At 47.9% G+C, this 19995-nt stretch overlaps 1 protein-coding gene across 6 annotated transcripts in view; it reads right to left on the minus strand.

Moving 5' to 3' along the window:
• The window catches only part of Slc45a4 (solute carrier family 45 member 4), a 72237-nt gene that overhangs the window by 17681 nt on the left and 34561 nt on the right, over window positions 1-19995 (minus strand). For 5 of the 6 annotated variants that reach the window (XM_035440668.1, XM_035440667.1, XM_035440665.1 and 2 more), the window contains exon 2: window positions 12258-12908. In XM_035440668.1, coding sequence (XP_035296559.1) covers window positions 12258-12501 — 244 coding nt within the window. In that variant the 5' untranslated portion in view covers window positions 12502-12908. Of the gene's footprint in view, window positions 1-12257; window positions 12909-19995 lie in introns of those variants that run through there. The other variant, XM_027403792.2, reaches the window with a different exon arrangement.

Here is a 19995-nt window from a genome sequence, read left to right on the forward strand (position 1 = left end):
TTGCCATTGGGCTGTCATGTGTCACCTCTGTGCTTCCACTACCCACAGGCCACAGAGTGCCTCACAGCTCAGTTATGTAGCTGTAAGGAAGCATTCAGGGAAGAAGGCATATGCCTATCATCCTAGTACTCAGAAGGTGGAGGTCATCCTTGGCTACACAGCCAGTTCATCAGGGGTAGCCTGGGCCACACAGGATCCTGTCTTGAGGCCCCTTTCCCCCAATTCTCTCTCCAAAGATAAAGAAAGCAGGGGGTCAGGGAGTCAACTTGCTCTGGGTAAACAGACCCCCATGAATGCCCACACTGTACTGCACACACAGCTGTCTGAAGACAATGCACAGGCCCAGTCCTCAGGTCACCGATTCAGACTAGGAAAGCTCTGAAGCTAAATGGACACATATCCATCATCAAGTCCACTGCCAAGTGCAGAACTTTCTTCCATTTGGAATGAGATACATGGAGGAAACAAATCACCTCCCAGGGTCTGCACCAAGGCCAGGTAGTTTCTGAACCCACATGAGACTAAGGGGTCCTTGCACCACCACCCTCATGGCTGCATGAAGGCTGGAAACCCCAGTGCACCCAGCTCCTAAAAGAAATGGGTCCTGAGGGGCTGTCTGGTGCCTTCCTCCCAATTCAGCCTCATAGCAGAGCGCTGGAGAAAGAATACTGCATCAGTGGAAGTCAGTAAGCGCCATGTGGGTACCAATGTACAACTTCCCTATGAAATCAAGTCTCACACATGCTCAGGTAATTCAATACTATCTTTTCCACTTCCTGGACAAAGCTGACGGAACAGCAATGCATGGAAGGATGTCACACACATGGTGACATTTCCCCAGATAAAACTCAACATGCCTGACAACAGTACCAGGGAGGAACACGCCTGTTTCATGCTGGGACCTGGGCATGGGTGCTGGAAAGGTCTCCTTGGCTTTGGTAGTAACACTGACACCCAGCAAGGTGCTACCATTGTCTTACCCTCCACTTCACTTGGAAGGTGAGGTATGCACCTCTGAGGATCTAGGGACACAAGTCGCACAGAGAACTCCCCCACTACACACAGCCACCACCAGCATGAGCTACTCCACCCAGCAGGCACATACTGTCATGCTTGGCAACGGAAAAGCAGAGACAAAGCAGCATGGGACAGGGGTCCATCCAGAAGTAGGAAGGAATGTCTTACCAGATGTCAGTGGGTAGTAGTGCTGAGGATACTGAGGTAGCACTGAGCTGGTCTAGTCCAAGGAAAAGACAGACAGTGGAAGCGAGTAGCTCAAGTCAAGCTTCCAGAGAAGACAGTCAGAGCCTTTATAGGTATGACACTGACCAGGATCCAGGGAAGGAAGTGCAAATGGCAGGCAGTGGGGGGAGGGGTAGGTCTTCTAGTACCTTTAGGAACACAGTCTGGGTCTGCTTGCATGTGAGCGTTACTAGGCCACTCCATGATGGACATCCATCTGTGTGGCACTGTACACAAGAATAATGCATGTGCACACCACATCCCTGCCCTAGTGGCATCCTCTGAATCTGGCAGCCTGTGAGGACTGTCAGGAAGACCAAGGTAAAGCTAGGGTAACACTTACTCTCACCTAGGTCTGAGCAAAGCAGCCTAGCATTTTGTCTTCCTTCCCAGACACCTTTCTCTGCCCTTTGAAAGGACAGCCTTCACTTCTCCATGTCTAGGGCTGAAAAAGTGCCCAGGGAGGAAAGACTTGACAGGCAGGCCTAGTAGGGCAAAGGACATGAACAGCCCAGCTTGGAAGAAAGGAATGTTGGAGGAGAGGAACCATGGAAACCTGTAGGCCAGCCAGGTGGGCAAGGCTCAGGCACCAGGAGAGCCTCAAAGACTGCTGGTGGGAGCACCAGAGGGGTAGGCAAGCTTAGGGGTGATTCATGGGGCTCCCCCAAGGTCAAGGTCAATCCCCAGGAGATTCCCAAGGCCATAGAACAAATGAAACACATCCTGAGTCCCTGGGAAGCCTCCACCTGACCTGCTGGCCAGCCCTGTTGAAGGTGAGCTGGTTGGAAGAAGTCTCAGATTTTTGATTCTTCACTGGCCATAGATCCTGAGTGTGCTTTTGCTTTCAAAGTCCCAATTTCCACAGACATGCCATGAAAATGGGCCTTGAAACCTGTTCCCTGCCACCTTTCACACCCTTCTGGGTATTACCTTGTCCCTCCATCCAAACTGTCTCTCAGACTTTTTAATAGCACCTTACATCCCCTGGTAGGAGGGGGGTGGGCTGTGTACTGTGAAGTCTTTAAGCAGCTCACCCACCATTGCCTCAGCACAGTCAAACTGAGGGAGGACTCAAGCTTCCTGCCCTGGCATGACTGACTACCCCTCACCAGGTGACCATGTCCCTCTTTGTTTGTCCTTGAGCATCAGGTGCATCTGGCATGCCTGGGGATGCTCTCAAAGTGAGTAAAATGCAACAGACTCTTCTATACTGAGCTTGTCACTGCCTCTTCTCCTGTGCAGATCAAACACCAATGCCCAGGGATGCAGATCCCTGACACGAAGAAACCACAATGGGCTCTGTCCAGTCAACTGCTGAGATGCTTTGGCCTGTGTTGCACTGCTGGAAACAGATGATGACAAACACCTCTGCTCCCAGGACTTTTGCACATAGCCCTGTTCACTATTCATGATTCTTGCACAGAAGCACACTTCTGACCCAGAACGCTGTGCTGGTTATCACAGTTGATCAGGCTCAGCTGTCACAAGAACATAAGTGAGGAAGTCAGGGTGCACCATGTTCTGGACAAAGGGACAGTAAAGGACAATGAACCCAAAATGGTTCCTTAGAAGCTGCCAGGCCATATGAGGAAGGCCTAACTATGCTGCTGGCAGGGAGGCCAGCCAATCTGAGCACATACTGGAGAAGTGTTACACAGCTCAGGGGTCTACAAGAGGAAGAGGCAGTGCAACTCACAGCTGCTGCTGGGTCTCAGCATTCGCCTTAGTCATTCCTTCATAGGAAACTCAAACTGCTGATGTGTGGACAGCAAGAAAGTATTTAAAGTACAGATAACGACTGCTCCTTGAGTCACCTGTATATGCCCCAGCCAGCACACCTGCAGCCAGGGCTTCCTCAGGTAAAAGACCCAGGCCCAGGAACCCAACCTAGCTTAGCCAAATGTCGGAGAAAGTCCTACGTGTCCACCCCCTGCTGTCAGTTTTCTCTAGACTTCTCTAGACTTCTAGAAACAGAGGACGATGGACAGTTCTTTATTGTGATGTGCCCACAAGTTACACACTGTGACACCCATCCAGGTCCTCATTTCACTGAGGATGTGGCTCAGTGGCACAATGCTGAGATACACAAAGCCCTGCTTCTCCTCTACAGCACTGCAAAGTAAAATAAAAAAAAAGGGGGGGGGGCAGACAACCCGTTTTGCACCAAAGACAAGTCCTATTTATAACTGTCTAAACAAGATACATGTGAACATATTCTGTGTAGCTTCAATTTAAATAGTCACCTTTTCTTCTACATTAGGGATGGAATCCAGAGTCTTGCACAAGCCAGGCAAGTGGTGCAGGGGGCGCCGTCTATACTGACTGTATTTAAGAGTAAAGACAGGATTGGTTTTAAGATTTTCCAGGTAGCTGGGTGTGGTGGCACACTCCTGTACTTCCAGTACTAGAGAGGTGAAGGCCTGAGGGTAAGGAATTCAGAGTCATCCACTGCCACAGTCTGAGGCCATCCTAGACTCTGTACCTTTTAGAAAGCCCACTTCTCCCATGACTTCGGCATGCCCATCTGAACAGACACACTCTCTCTACCTGTACTGTACTAATGCCTGGCACACAGAGCACCTCTGGGCCTTTATGGGATCTCTAGTTTGCTGGTATATTGATCTATCTTTTCAACACATATTTGTGGTATTTTGCTAAAACTTAACTTATTTTTGGCTTTCATCATAAAGTTTTAAATGACCATTTCCTGCAGGAACTGATGAAGTTTTTTTTTAACTTCATTAACCCAATATCCTATGTCCTGTCATCCTGTTCTGACTCTGTAACTTTAGCAAGTGCCTCTCACATCATCACCAGCCTCATACACATACCAGTTCAGGTGTCTGGAACTCTGAATGGGAGCATCCTCAAGCACCACTCCTGTTACAATAATTGGCTTGGCCACACTGTGAAGCCTTTACCTTCACTTCCCATCACTCAGCACAGAGCGCTACTCAGAAACTGTCCCTAGCCATGTGCTCTTCTCCTCCAGCACCTTCTCTCCCTCAGCACATCCATGATGTTCCCAATTCTGTCTCTGAGAGACAACAGGGAAGACTCCAGCCAGAGGGAATCCAGGGCAAACCCCACAACCTCTGCCTCAATTCAACTGTGCAGCCATGTTTACTTACAGCCCTTCTCTGCAAAGTTGCAGTTCAGGTGACATGTCCAGGTGTTCAGGCAAGCCCCAGGCTTTGGGCTGCCATGTCACTTCCATGCCTTGCACACTGCCCAGCACCAACAGGCAGGCGCTTACTAAGAGTCTGACAAAAGAATAACAGTGTATGGAATTCCTTGGGAAAAATGACTGCAGTAACTATTTCATTGTTTGTTAAACACAATGATCTGAAAAGCAAGGAAATCCAGACTTCCCTCCCAAACACACTACCGAGCACAAGCTGCTTCCCAATCACTGCAACCACAATTCAGGAGCTACTTGCCCCATCCTCTACCTGCATTCTGTGCATGCGCGCGCGCGCGCGCGCGCGCGCGCGCTCGCGCACACACACACACACACACATGAGAGATACACCCAGGGTTATCCTTCAGGGGACCACAGCCTTGTCTCTATCTCTATGTGAGGGAGGCTAGCTGCAGGTGGCAAAGGCACTCCAGTCTTTCTTGGATCTCTGGTAGGTGGGAAGCTGCTGGTGAAATATACATGAAAGTTCCATGTTAACCAATCAACAACATTTCCAAACTGTCCCCATTAAACACTCTGGTCCCTCTCCAGCACCCACCACTCTGCCTTCTGTCAATGCAGTGTGTGTCCTTTTGTGCCCTGCTTACATCACTGAGCAGAAAGTCCTCAAGGTTCACCCCTCATTGGCCATATGCCTCCTCAGTGCCACCTTCAGCCCACACTGCCACAGCCTCACCACAGGGCACAAAGCCCTGTGGGGAAGGGCCAAGAGATAACATGTAGAAGCCTCCAAATGTATGAGATACTTTCCTTAGGGTTCCTGTGGTGGTGATGTGGCATTGCAAACATGCATGGGACCATAGCCCCTGTGGCCAAGCACCCTCACTCCTGCAGCACCCATGCTAGCCCACCTGTGTCAGCACATGTTGGTATGACAGCCACACCAGGTGTCCCTCAGTTCTTCCTGCCAAGGAAACTATTTCAAGAGTGAGAGCTCCAGGACTCTGCCTTTTCTCTGGGATAAACTTCTGTTGAGCTGGAGGGTGTTGGGGGTGACGGGGCATACATGGTACAGCAAGGTGGTAAAATCCTTACTCAACACACGCTAGATCCTGGGTTCTACCCCTAGGACTACCTTTCAAGAATGGTGAGATGGGGCTCACCCTATTTGACAAGATAAAGTTCATAGCTCAAATGATCCTTCTACCCAGCTGGTGCCTTTTCTGGGGAGTGGGGTGGTGCTGGTAATGGATCTGATGCTGAACTCCAGCACTCAAGCACACTATACGTGCACACCGACACTACACTACATCCACAGCCCTGGGTGTTTAAGAGGGTAACAAACCACAAGCTCTTGGATGCCAAAGGCCACAACAAAAACTCCTTGAGAGGAGTGAAGTGCACCTGAGTGGCAGGAGGGTACCACTCACAAGGCGCACAGCCCCTGTAAGGTAGGAAACATAGCATGAGCAAGTGTGAGAAGTCACAGGAGCACCTGCAGTATCTAACACAGTGCACATGACACGTGCACATACTTGTCACCGAGATGCTGCCTGTGGAGTGGTACTTTTTAGTTCTCATCAAAGGCGTGCCATGTTTGTGACAGTCAGGAAGGCTTTGGAGGCAGTGTGCTGGGGTCCTAAGAAGGGCTGGGTTCAGGTCACAGCCAGGAAAATGACCACCCTGCTGTCGACACAGTGCCAGGCTACTGTGGCTGGCTTTGCTGGCATCTTACTTATGCCCCCAGCTCCATGGTTATGCCTTATACAACCCCTTGTTGGGAGTGAAGGGAACAGAGGTTGTTTTCATCTTCCAGTGTCTCTGTGTTGATGACTATTAAAGGGCAGGCTTTTCCCACAGGAGAAGAGGTGTGCTCAAGCTTTAGCCAACTGAATCCTAGAAACACACCGGTTCCCCAGGAGCTTCCACAGAAAGTGTCATGAAGCAGTGAGCAGCCCTTCTCTTGCATGTGGGAGACAGTAAACCAGCTTTTCTCCATACATAATTTACAGACCTCACTGTTTACTCTTGGATGCTTCTTTTCTGAACCTTCACCAAAACGGAGCAGGTAGGCTCTCACGCTAGCCCAGTCGTCATTCATGAGTCAAGCCCATAGACCACAACAAAAGGCACCCTTTACTCTGTTATCTGATTTTCCTTTTCCCCTGAGTATACTTCCTGAGCCAAGAGGGAAACAATAAACAGTAACAGGAGACTGGACTCCTTCTCAAGGGAAGAATGTAACATGGGAACAGAGCACAGGAGGGCATCCAACAAGGCTAGGCTGGCTCTCTAGAAGTTTCCCATAGACTCCTGAGCAGTGTGCTTCCAAATCTGCCTTTCAAAAGCAGCTGTATGGCTGGGCACATTAAATGGTGGTGCACACCTTTAATTTAATCCCAGCACTTGGGAGGCAGAGGTGGTCTACAAAGTGAGTGCCAGGATAGGCTCCAAAGCTACACAGGGAAACCCTGTCTCAAAGAAGAAGAAGAAGAAGAAGAAAAAAGCAGCCATATGTTCAAAATCTGGTCCTGAGTTTGAGACACCAGAGTCATGTGATCTATGAATGGCAGGGTTACCCAACAGCCATGGTGGGCAGGCAGGGCAGGTGTGTGTGTGCTCTGTAGATCTTTCAAGGCCCTGCCTCTGATCAGACTCTTGGGACTGGCAGGCTGGTAGTCAGCAGGCTTCCCGCCACACAGAGAGGGGAGGCTATAAATGATGGCACATACTTGTAATCCCTGCACTTGGAGGCAGAAGCAGAAGACCACTAGAAGTCCAGGCCAGAACGGCCTACAGACTGAGGCCAGGCGGCCAAGACTACACAGCGACACTGTCTCAGACACACAAAAGAAGTTCAGTGAGATGGCTTGATGGGTAAAAAGCACTTGCCAAACAAACCACAACCAAGTCCAATTTCTGGATCCCATAATGGGAGGAGAGAAGTGACTCCCCCAAGTTGTCTTCTGACCTAGACACTCACACTGTGAGTGTACACTCACACATGAGTGTACACTCACACGAGTGTACATACACCCAGAAAAATAAGTGAAATGAAAAAAAAATACATAAAAGACAAAAACAGGAACAACAAAACCAAGAGCTATTTTAGGGACAATGACAAGGCATGAAGCAGTTCCCTAGCATATGACCCTCAGAAGAGGGAGGGACAAGAATGGGAGATTTCAATGTCTTGAGAGTATAGAATGTTGGAATTCTGAATGGGATGAAAATACCATCACATCAACAAGATGACACTGAAAATTTACATGAAACATCCTGTGAGATGGGCTTGGAAAGGCAGGTGGGGCCGCTCCATGCCCTACTGAGCCATGCCTATCCCACGGTCTCTTCTATACAAATGCCCTGTCCCATTTGCAGACAAGTCAGGTCCCTGTCACACCTGCCCCATTTTTGCCCATTACAGCATACCAGTCACCTCCTGTGCATCAAGGACTTCTCCTTCCAAGACCCTAGAATTCAGCAACAGTACCCCAACACCAGACTGGCACCTCCACTCCAGGGCTCCTTCACAAAGACAGGATTCCAAGTAAATCCTGGGTCCTAGTCCCAATCTGAGGACTAGAGACAGAACTTATGTTTACTGACAGTGGAAGACAGCACTCCAGGAGGCAGTGGCATTCAGAGATCTCAGGCTGTGTAGGAAAAGCTCAACTTCTGCTCCAGGGACAAGAAAAGAGCTGAGGTGCAACATGTCTGGTGGCCAGGCCTGTAATCCCTGTTACTTGGAGCCAGAAGCAGCAAGATCACAAATTCAAGATCTGCCTGGGGTATAGAGGGAGTTCAAGGGCAGTCTGAGAGACTTAGATCCTGTCTCAAAATAAGTAGGCAAGCAAAAGCAAAACGAAAGCAAATAAATGACAAGCCAGGTTTGGTGGCACACACCTTTAATTCCAGTGCCTAGGAAGTAGAGGCAGGCAAGATCTCTGTGAATTCTGAACCAGCCTGGTCTACACAGCAAGTTCTAGGACAGCCAGGGGTGCACAGAGAGACCTTGTCTCAAAAAACAAAACCAAAAGTGAAAATTGAGCCAAGGATGACAAGCATGCAGCAGGCCCTGGCTCAATCCCTAATTTTACATACATATGAAGAAATGGGTGTGGTGCACATAGCTATAAACCAAGCACTTGGGATGCCTAGCAGGGAGAACTGAGAGTTGTAGGTGTGCACAACAAAAGCCTGTTCCAAAATAAAAAGCTGTAGTATCAGCTGGGTGGTGGTGGTACACATCTTTAATTCCAGCACTCGAGAGGTAGAAGCAGGTGGATCTCTGTGAGTTTGAGGCCAACTTGGTCTACAGTGATTTCCAGAACAACTAGGGCTACACAGAGAAATCCTATCTTAGATGCCCCCTTTTCCACCCCCCCAAAAGGTTCTAGTATCAAGAGTAAGAAGAATGAAGCACTCTAAACATTCCTGCAGTTGGGGGACTAAGGACATGGGCCAGGATCTCATGAGAAGAGGCCTGTCATGTCCCAAGCTGTGTAGCTTGGTGATGCTGACCCTGAGAACAAGACCCTGGAGTCTGGTGGGCTGAGTTAACAACCCTCGAGCTTACTCATTCTACCTGGAGGAGACTTCCATATGCTCTATACTAGGGTTTCACTTTTCTGACAGCTGTGCAAAGCAAAGGTGCCCAGCCTCTGTGGGAGCCCAGGTGAAAGAGCAGCTGTGCTTGGGTCTCATGATATGCCAGACTAATATAAGCATTTCAGACATGTAAACTCAGGGACTGCTGGTACCAAAGTAAACCAGCAAGCACTGGGTGAGGAAGAGCCAAGGCTTCTCCAAGAACCCACCTATGCCAATTGAGCAAATAATGGAAATAACAGAGAGCCCAGAAGGGGCCAAGCTGCTATCTTAAAGGAAAACACTGATTTATCACAGGTGAAAGGTGGCCAGCCAGCTACACCACCTTCTTCTGTTCAACCCAAGCTTCTGAAGCCTCCCCTATTCCTACTCTTCCCTGGGGGCCAGCATGGGGGAAACTCCAATGTGGTCAGGCTCAGAATGAGCAGACATTTGCTATTATCAAGGGCAGAAGACACTGGCCTCTCCATGCTAGACAAGTCTTGAGGGTTCCTCCATTGGTCCCAGTCCTGTGTCAACAGTACAAGGTAAAAGCCACAGGGAACATAGGCTGAAAAACTTGTTGGTACATCAGTGCAACTAGGGAGGGAGGCAGCCTGCCACATGGCTGGTGACAGCCATAAAGAAGTTGGTAAGCAGCAAGCAGAATCAAATCCCTCTCCATGGGACATTTAACAGCCTTTCTAAACCCCACATGGGGCCTCAATCATCAGCTTTACCAGCAACATCTTAACAACAAAGAAAACCCACTAATTGACAGGAGTATACACAGGACAATACAAGGGCACTGCTTTTAGGAACTGCCAAAGGTCAACCCTGCATATGCTCACTTAACTGGTTACTCCTGGACTGAGCCAATCTGGTTTACTAGCTTCAAAGGGCAGAATCTGAGCTAGCACTCACTGGCTTCTGCTTGCTGCCTTCCAGCCAGGCAGTTTTCTATGGGAAGTTGAACACTTGAAAAAAGAAAGGACAAACTTCCTACCACAAACTGCAGACAGTTTTTATGAAGGGATATTTGTCAATAAAAACATCTTTCCTTTGAAATCACTTTGAGGACCAGGTAAGATGGCTGCCGCCTGATGACCTGAGTTCAATTCCCAGGCCTCACACAGTGGGAGAGACCGATTCCTGAAAGCTGTTCTGTGAACAAGTGCAAACCTACAACCCTCAATCAATCAATCAATCAATCAGTGTAATTGAAAAAATTTAAAGCAGTCTGATATCCTCTTTTAGAAAGACGAATATACATAGGTAATGGGGAAAATATTATATTCTAAATCATAAAGGGTTGAGAAACAGTATTGCCATAAAGCTTCAAACGGAACACCCAGAGTCCATACATCAACTACCCACTACTATGTGACAGCACATGGTAGAGCAGCTTACAGCATTTGCCACCTTACAGTCAATTTCTATGGGTCAGGGACCCGAAGCTCAACCCACTAGTCTGGTTCAAGGTCTCTCAGAAGCTACATTTCAGGTCCTGACCGGGCTGTGGTCATTGCAAAGCTCAGCTAGGAAAAGTTCTGTCATCAAGCACTGACAAGATTTGGTTTCTCCCAAGCTCCTTGAAACCTTGGGCCTTGCTAGCTCTTGGCTAGAGCCTTCCTTGTCATGCAGATCTCTCCAAGAAGCTACAAAGACCTCTAGTAAGATGTGGTCACTGAGGGACTGGTGGTTCAGGCCTATAATCCCAGCTACTTGGAGGGTATATATGGTAAAATAATTAATTAAAAAATGTTAATGCACAACAAACCTCATGTAATAAATACTCAAAACCAAAAAATAAAAAGTGCTAAAGGTCACATGGAAACAGTACAACCCATTAAGTGTGAGGATTCCAGGCAGGGTGGATCCTGGGTCTTAGCAGCTTGGGGGTGTAGATCACATCTCAGCAAGCCAACATGGAAGGCCATGCTGGCTCCAGAACTGCTACAAGACCTGGGTGGAAACCAGTTCTCAGAAGGCTTCAATAGAACATACACCAACTAAGCCTGATGCCTCCTTCCCAACTTCTCTCTCACTGGACTAGGTTGTCTTGAGAGCATGGCCTCTCTGCCCCAGTGCCTTCACAAGACAGGCCCCCAGGGAATGAAAAGCAGCACAAGGTAAAACAAGACTGTACAGTTATGCATGGTCAAGCTCAATGCCTGCTAACGCTCCAGGACAGTCCCTAGCACATCTGTACCATAAGCCATCTGGCCACCTCCTATGTCAAGCTCAATGCCTGCTAACCCTCCAGGACAGTCCCTAGCACAACTGTGCCATAAGCCATCTGGCCACCTCCTATGTCAAGCTCAATGCCTGCTAACCCTCCAGGACAGTCCCTAGCACATCTGTGCCATAAGCCATCTGGCCACCTCCTATGCCTTCTGAGAACTGGCTCTGGAAGTGAAAGGAGGAGATTAAGGTCTGATTCCCAAAGAAAAGCATGCCAGGATCCACGCTGAAAGTTCAGAATGAGACCTATCCCAGTGCCTTTACTAATGGGCCACAGAGCAGGCATGTGAGATCATGAGCACTGGCAGTGTCAGGAAGCCTGCTCCCACACAAACCTGTGTGCTTTGAGGCCAAAGCCTGAGATGGAAGAAGTGGTGATGATTTCACAGGGGATGGCAAATCCACATGTTGGGCTGATCCCAGCATAGCAGGGTTAGCTCTCACCATGTAAGGATGTGGTTATGTTGTGGCAAGAAATGCTGCTAAAACAACCAAAGCAGACAGGTTTTTAAAATATGAAACCTGATTACATGAAAATCTAGAATAAAACTGATGCCACTAGATTGCTTGGCCTTTTGTATAGTTCTCTTATGAGGCTTCAGAGCTGAAGAATTAAGTTTGTAAAACTTTCTGAGTCTACAGAGAAAACAAAAGATTCTGACAAAACTTTGGGTGGCATTCTAGCAGCCGCCATTCTAGCGGCAACCTGGGAGGGTTGCAGTCACTTTTGGGGTGGGACTGCACTCACCCCCATTCCATAGGCAAGAAACTCAAGTGTGACACCAGGATCCCTGAGTTGCCATGGGATACAGCCAGCGGCTTCCACAGTCAGTATGCCCAACATAGCCAAGCCCAGCTTTTCTCAGGATCTGCAATGCAATGTCCAGACCAGAGGAACAAGCCCCTAAACCAGGTTAATGGGAGGAAACTGTCACAGAGGTCAAGGACCCATGGCAGGGTTCCCCAGGACCTTAAGTTCCACCATCTGTGGCTGGAGCTACATACTCAGCAGTGGCCAGGCCTGCTGCACTGTACTTACCTATCTGTAACAGTATGGGTGTGACCAGTGCTGTCTCCATGGCGTAACAGAATTCCCTGCCAAACATCACTGCCCCGTGCATGACCCATAGGCGTGTGGGGATTCTGTCTATGGACCCCTCACTGATGGTCTCCTCTTGGGTCTCGGCCTCTGGGTCTCTGGGTTTCTGAGGGTCCGGCAGGGGCACGGGCAGCTCTTGTACTTGCATAGATTCCGAGTCGGCATTCTGCGGAGCCATTTTCATTACCAACTATATATATATATATATATATATATATATATATATTATATATATTCTACCTATATAAATAATACTATCATTTCTCTCCAACGATAAATTAAGACGTCTTCTCGTTCTGCTGCAAGTGCATTCCAACAAGTAACTCTTGTATTCCACTCTGTACCAACAGATGTCTCAACTTCTCACACGAGATGTGCAGCAACACAGCAGGGTTTTTGGTTGGACTGTAAACATATGGCTTGCTGGCTCACTGTGAATTAGAGTTAAAAATCCATAAGGACCACTCAGTTAATACCAGTTTCATCATCATGACTGTGGAGGCGCTGCAGTCACTTCTCTTGCTACAGAGAGGTGGGGAGCTGACACACACAGGCGATCCTCTGTGACTCCCCATCGAGCGGCTAGAAGATCTGCAAGAGAGCAAAGGCAAGGTGAAGTCAGGGGTGGCCTCTTTGCCCACACCTGCCACCAATGACAACACTCAACATGAGCTCATGAGACTTATACCTGGGGCAGCTGAAGAAATTGGAATCAGAAGAGAAGTAGACAGAAAAAAGAAGAAGAAAAAAAAAGCTCACTCTCTACCCAGGTTTTTCTGTTGCTGGAGTCATCAGTGGCTTCCTTTCTGGCCCTCTAGCATCATGAAAAGAGGGCAGAAAGAAAGGAGAGGGAAACTGGAGAGAGCAGCTGACAGAACTACAGAGGGATTCAAGAGACACTGCCTGCAATGTGGGATGAAAGGCAGGCTTGACAGACAGGGACACCAGTCCCACTGCCTAATACGCAAGTTCAAAATCTATCCTTAAGCTGGGTCCTCGAAGCAGATTGGGGAGTAGTCCTCCACCTGTCTAGGTTGGCAAACAGAGTGATAATCAAATGAAAGTTAAAAGAGGCCTTTACACATATGCCAAACCCTGTAACTTCAAGCAGTTCTGAGACACCTGGCCTATGTGTGGCTTCACAAGGGGCTTTGCCTAGTCTTGAAGTCTGCTCCACTCCAGTTTCTGTGACCAAAGACATACACCACAGAAATATATTGATTCTTAGAGACAACTGGACATGTCCCTCTAGAAAGGTTCCCAGCATCAGTGTGGTGGCACACAGGTGTGAGCCCAGCAGCGGGAGGCAGAGGTAGGAGGATCTTGAGTTCTAGGCCAGCCTGAAATATACAGCAAGAGCTTGACTCCAATATGTGCATGTACACATGCACATGCTAGCTGCCCCAACAAGAGGAGAGGTGGGGTGCCCAACACCCTGACATCTTTGGGAGGTAGACCTCCAGATACTAGATTCTATCTGAAGGGCTACAAAAAGGGGTCCCTGAATCATGCAGGGCAGCATTCCCACTGGGTATCAAGTTGGGTCTGTAGGCTAATAACTTACTAAAAATTTCTCAATGATTGCTTGGGATAAAATATCTCTAGTAATACCTACTTAGTAAAGATGAGTCCTAAACCAGGCATAGTGGTGCACACCTTTAAACCCAGCCATGATCAGGAGGCAGGTGAGTTTGAGGCCAGCCTGATCTACATAGCGAGTTCCAGGATACTGGCTTTCAGCTCTTCCCAACCCCACCCCCAACCTACCCTAACCCCTATCCCCCATCACAGATTCAGCAGTCTTAGCTACACACTAGCTTCTCTGTCCCCAGTTTTACTGCAACTCCACACTGCAGCTGTCATCTGAACTCTCTTATTCACTTATCACTCTGCCATCTAAACCTTGGTCAAGGATTAGAGGGATGGGAGAGACAGCTTAGTGGTTAAGAGCCCTTCCTACCCATGTTAGGTACCTTACAACTACCTGGAACTCCAGGGGATTCACCACCTCTTATCTCCGAGGACACTGTCAATCATGTGCACATACCCTTTATAGACAACACACATAATTATATACCTACGTATACACCTCTTTCCAAAATCTCATCAGGAGCCTCTTCCAACACATATTATAAGCAGTGGGGAAACTGATCCTACCTTCAGCTCTGCTACACTTGAACTCAATCTTTGCCCAGTCACTGTCAAAAGGAACCATAATCTTTATGTCAACCTGCCAGCCTTGTCAAAACAGGACCCATAGTTTAACTTCTTGGCTCGTTTCTGACAGGGACACTCTGGGGACATGTGTCAATACAGTTGTAAAGCTGAAATAGATCAGCTGGGTGTTGGACAGGACAACAACAATTATTTTGCAAGCAATTCTAACAGCATAATTACAAACACCAAGCCCTTCAGCTCAGCTTGGTGACCTTTGACCCACTTCTGAACTATCCTCAGAGACCTGTGTGCCTGAAATACAGAGCTAAGTCTTAGCTCTACTGCAGCAACAGCAGAGATGAGGCAGTAATCCTGTGAAACCAGGCGTGGTAGTACCTGCCTGTATTATCAGCTCATGCAGGGTGGAGGCAGGAAGTATGGAGTTCAAGGTTGTCCTTGGTTACATAGCAAGCTTGGGCTACTAAGACCTTACCTCAAAAAGCAAAATGAAAAGTAAAACGAGACAAAAATAAACATCCAACACAGAGTGTGAAAATCTGTCTAGGCAGTCCACTCTAGTCACAATGTAACAGGGTAGCAGCTACTGGCCAGGGACATTGCCAGCACCCTGTAGCATTATGTAGCATCCAGCCATGAGAAGTTGAGTCATGCTGGCTTCTATAAGATGTCTGAGCCTGATACCCTTGGGACCCAGAAGGTGTTAGGAGAGAAATAACTTTTCAAGCTGTCCTCTGATTTCTACTCACAAGGTGAACACATATGCACTCACACAAAATTAAAAAAAAAATTAAACTGTCTGAGCCCTTGATGATCACATCTGAATCAACTCCAGCCCAAGTGTGGCTAGCTTTTTTTAAAGCCACATATGGCTTCTACTGTATTTTCTTTCTTCTTTCTTTCTCTTTAAAAAACAAACAAACAAACAAAAAAACCCAAAAATACAAAAAAACAAACCCTAAAAATGCAAAACCTGCTGACCAGCCCAGCAGAATCAAGCCTCCAGGCTGGATCTCACTACCAAGTTGCAGGGTGCCTACCTATGCCCCGGAGACAGGAATCTCTCAATAGAGTAGGTTCCTTTGTTGCCCCATCCAAACAGCTTCTGGGCTTCCAGATCCCACTTGATCTGAACCCACCACCACCACTGATGTGTTATCCCAGGCTGCACAAAACAGATTTGGGAACCATAAAATCACAGGTTGGCCCTGAAGATGTGGTACTCTCAACTAAGCTAGGCCTCCACAGCAACCCTACACTTCTCAGGTTGTGGAGTTTCATAGCAGCTTAAAGTGAAGAGAAGGCCCAGTAAGTGTCCAGGAAACCATGGCATAGTATAGTGTGCAGCTCTGGTCAGGGCTGGCACCAGGCCTGGCTACAGATACCTTCACTTTACCTGGGCAGAGCAATGTATGGTGGCATAAGTACCACCATAGAAGCACCAAGAGACAGATATCAAACTGGGGGTTCGAGTAGGGCTCTGGAATGTTTGGGATCTCTCTACTCAAAGACTTGGACTGGTGCAAGGTCAGGACTTAGCTGGCATAGTGCTCAGGTGTGACACAGGTGCCACCTGGAATGCTGTTGTCATTTTTAAGGGGATACAGTCCACTTCAGCTCTGGGAAAAGGAATGCCTACTATAGCTGCTTATACTTCCTGGGGCTCACATCATACAGCCCTACTATGCTTCCTGCTGCTCTGCACCAGCTCAAGCCACACCAACCTTTCCAGACTCATCCCCATTTAGGACATTGAGCGCTGAGTGGAATGACACACTATGCCAGCAGTTTAACAACCCCTCATGATACACCAGCATCCTCAGAACTAGCCACACATCAGGAGCCCAGTGTGGTTCAATGAAAGATGATGTACCACCTGAAAGCAGTGACAGGGAGGGTGCCCAGTACCTCTCCTGGCCACCCCCACATTCCAGAGTTCTGGAGAAGCCACACCCAGTTAGTCACAACCAGCCCTTGCATCCTAGGCCTGACCTCTCTGGAATCCTTGTAGATAGTGTGTATGCTTGGTTGGGTACCTGTTCACGTAGTCCAGGTGAACAGAAAGTATATTTCACACAGGCAAATGCCATGAGCATCCTCCAGACAGCCTTAAGGAGCAGTTACTAAGTGCAAGGCCTACTGAATATGCCCCAGTCTGTAAACTAATAACTCCCAGGCACTACCAACCCATGGCATTCACACCACTGCCAGGCACTAACTAAACATCTAAGAGCCAGAGCAGCTTTCCAAACTGGGATTTTAAATAAAGTCATGTTAACAGCTAGAATAAAATGGACTCAAGTTGGCATTTCTTCACCAACACACAGGGATTTGACCAACATGAATTTATAGCTGGGCACTGTGGAAGACAATCTGCTCCCCATTAGGGTACCACCTGGCACAGCCAATAGTCCAATCTCTTCTTCAAAGCCCTAGGGAGTGGCGGCGATCAGACCAAGGGCCCAGCATTAGTAAAGCAGTTTTGAAATCACAGTCAGGAGAAAGGGACCCCAGGTGATTAAGGGACATATACAGGCACATAAGGAGCTATAGGGTGCAGCTAAGGAAGGAGGGTTGAGGGATGCCATGTCCCTGCTCTAAAAGAGGGGCCATATGTAAGGATGACATCTGAGAAGCACAGGAGCATCCCTGCTCCACAGCCGCAGCTATCAAAGGCTGGGTGCCAGGCCTTCATTCGCAGCAGCCTTTTTGAGAGTCAGTTCCCACTCTGCATTTCCCAGCATTCTCCAAATTACTCTTCTGTGTTCATTTCCAAGAACTTTACGAGCATATGGACTTTAAAAGCCGCGTGATGAGCTTTGGGGGGAAAGTTCTTTTGGAAGCTGGACCAGATTCAACTTGTCTTTTGGAGAACTGCTGTGCTCCACAGTCTTATCCTTGGTTTTCTTTCAAGCCTATGCTGCACCTTTGGTGAAGGTCCTTGGGTGCTCTTACATAGCTCTACACATTTCTCAGGCCCATTCCAAACTCCACCTGCTTTGCCTCTGTTGCCAAGATTCATTCTTCCTTGGTCAGTGGACATCTAAAAGCTAATAATGTTGCTTGCACACTCAGACTCATGTCCCCCTCCATCTAACTGAAGCTACTGGCTTTTTATACTTTAACTTGTCTAATGCTTTTTTAGACAAAAAGAATAGCCAAGTTAACAATCTGCTCATCATTACCAGACTTGAAGGACAACACTTTTGAATCCCATAGGCACCTGACTGGCTCACTCATCCACTTCCCCAGAGACAAGGCAGCTCTGGATATCACCTAGTTCTCTCCATGTGAACTTAACCAAGCATAGCTCTTGTTTGGGAATTTGAGTCCTTGCTGTGCCTTTCCTGGACACAAAGACCCTGCAGGGTGGAAACCTTCCTTTGTGGGCTCCCCACACCCCATATCTGGTACTCTCATTCAGAGTCCAAAAAGAAATGGAAAGAAGCTTGAAGAAGGATGTAGGGTGGAGCTCTGACTCCTGACTAAAGGCCAAGTACCCAGCAGTAGGTCAGCACATTTCAGGAGAGAACCATCAAGTATCATAAAAGCAGGTTCATTATCCCCAAGGCAATGTCCATGGAGTCATTTCCTTGTGCGGGACAACTGTTCCTTGGAAGGAAGCCTGTCCCACGCCATCACAAGATTGAACACTATGTAATCACATGCAAAAGCTTCAGCTGAGAAACCCAGGCTAAAAGCATGATGACATACAGAAGCTGAGGCCAGAAGGACCAGCTGCCTCTGCTCATAGCACAGGCAGTTCTGCACTCCTGAGAACATGGAGAGAACAAGACCAAAAGTAACCTATGGCTTCTTCCAGCGTCTTCTATTAAGGGACCTGTGACATGTCCAGGATGGCTTTTTCCCAATATAGCAAAGAATGCTTCCCTTGGAGCCTGCTCCAGCAAGCTGTGCACTTGGTGGCAATTTTGTTACAGTCTGCAGATGTACTCAGACAAATGCAACGACAATTGTTCCAACCAACAACTTCCTCTATTGTCCTGTTTCTAATGTGAGAGTGACTGATGCCAAAACATGTGACTTCCTTCAAGCTGTTGTGGAAAAGTGTCTGGATAGCAGCTCTATCCAGGTACCCCAAGTTTGGCTCAAGGTTTTGGGGTGTGTGTATGTGTGTATGGTAGGAGTGCATGCATGCGTATGTACGTGTGTGTATGCGTATGTGCATGCACACGTTGCACATGCAAGTGGAAACCAGTGGTTGACACTGGGTTTGGGTTTCTTCCTCAATCTCTCTCTACTGTATATATTGAGACAGAGTTTCTCATTTGAACCCAGAGCTTGCTGATCTGTCTGGTCTGGCTAGACAGCTTATGCCAAGGATCCCTTCCAAGAGCTGAGATGGTAAATGGGTTACCATGATCACCTGTGGGTGTTGAAGATGCAAACCTGGTAGGAGGCAAGCACTTCACTTTCTGAACCATTTCCCCAGCTCCAGGGCTATGCCCAGCTATGCCTGGGCAAAGCGTAGGAGTGCTGGTGGTGCATGCTGCACTTACAGATGCCCCCACCATGGTCCATACATATGCTCACACACATGTAGACTGTGTTCTAACTACATGCAGCCAACAAGTGCTCAGTGGTGACTGGCTTGCCACAGCACCCACGTTCACATGTATAAACAGACACAAATTAAGGTACCACACCCTCAAAACACTGAGTATAGGAGGTACTCTTCAACTTAAATGTATAAAAAATCTTAAAAATGTGGTGACTCCATCCACCCTGTGGCACAGCCCAAGAACTGTATCAGCTGCTCCCAAGAGCACACGGATGCCTAGAAACTTCAAAAGGTATAGAGAACGCACCTTACTAAATTACTACCCTACAGTGAAGGATCAAAATTCAAAGTCCAAAGTTCAGTATGGGGAGAGGGTAGCTAGCCGCCTCTTTCACATCAGCATAAAGCCAGAAGGTTGCTGGGGCAACCTAATAGGGATCAGTATGGTACTAGATGCTAATGGGACCACAAATAGCCCTGATGACATTCACTGATCCAGCCTCCTGGTCCCCACCAGCACCTCTCTCCAGATGATCAAAGACAACACAAACCAGAGAAACTGGACCAATGGCAGCAGATTACAGAGAATATCAATGTATGGACCGAGAGCATAAAAAGTCCAACTGAATCCAGCTAATCCCATAGTATGATTGAACTACAGCACACAGAAAGCTTTCCTTTTACTGGAAAGCATGTAAGCAGTAAGTCAATGCTATATCAAGAAAGCAGGAGGATAAGCTTAACTCTCATGGCCAGAAAACAGTCTGATTAAAGACAGGTTGAGAGCCAGGCATGGTGGCAAATGCTGGTAACCCCAACATGTGCACTGCAAACGCAGTAGTGTCAGAGAGTAGTTCAGGGTTGGTCTAGGCTTTGTATTGAGTTCAAAGCCAGCCTGGGCTACATGAGATCCTATCTCAAAAACTTAAATAAATAAATAAATAAACAAACAAATAAATCAAAAATTGGAGCCAGACAATG

This window comes from Cricetulus griseus, chromosome 2 (assembly GCF_003668045.3).
Source record: "Cricetulus griseus strain 17A/GY chromosome 2, alternate assembly CriGri-PICRH-1.0, whole genome shotgun sequence".
NCBI lineage: Eukaryota > Metazoa > Chordata > Mammalia > Rodentia > Cricetidae > Cricetulus > Cricetulus griseus.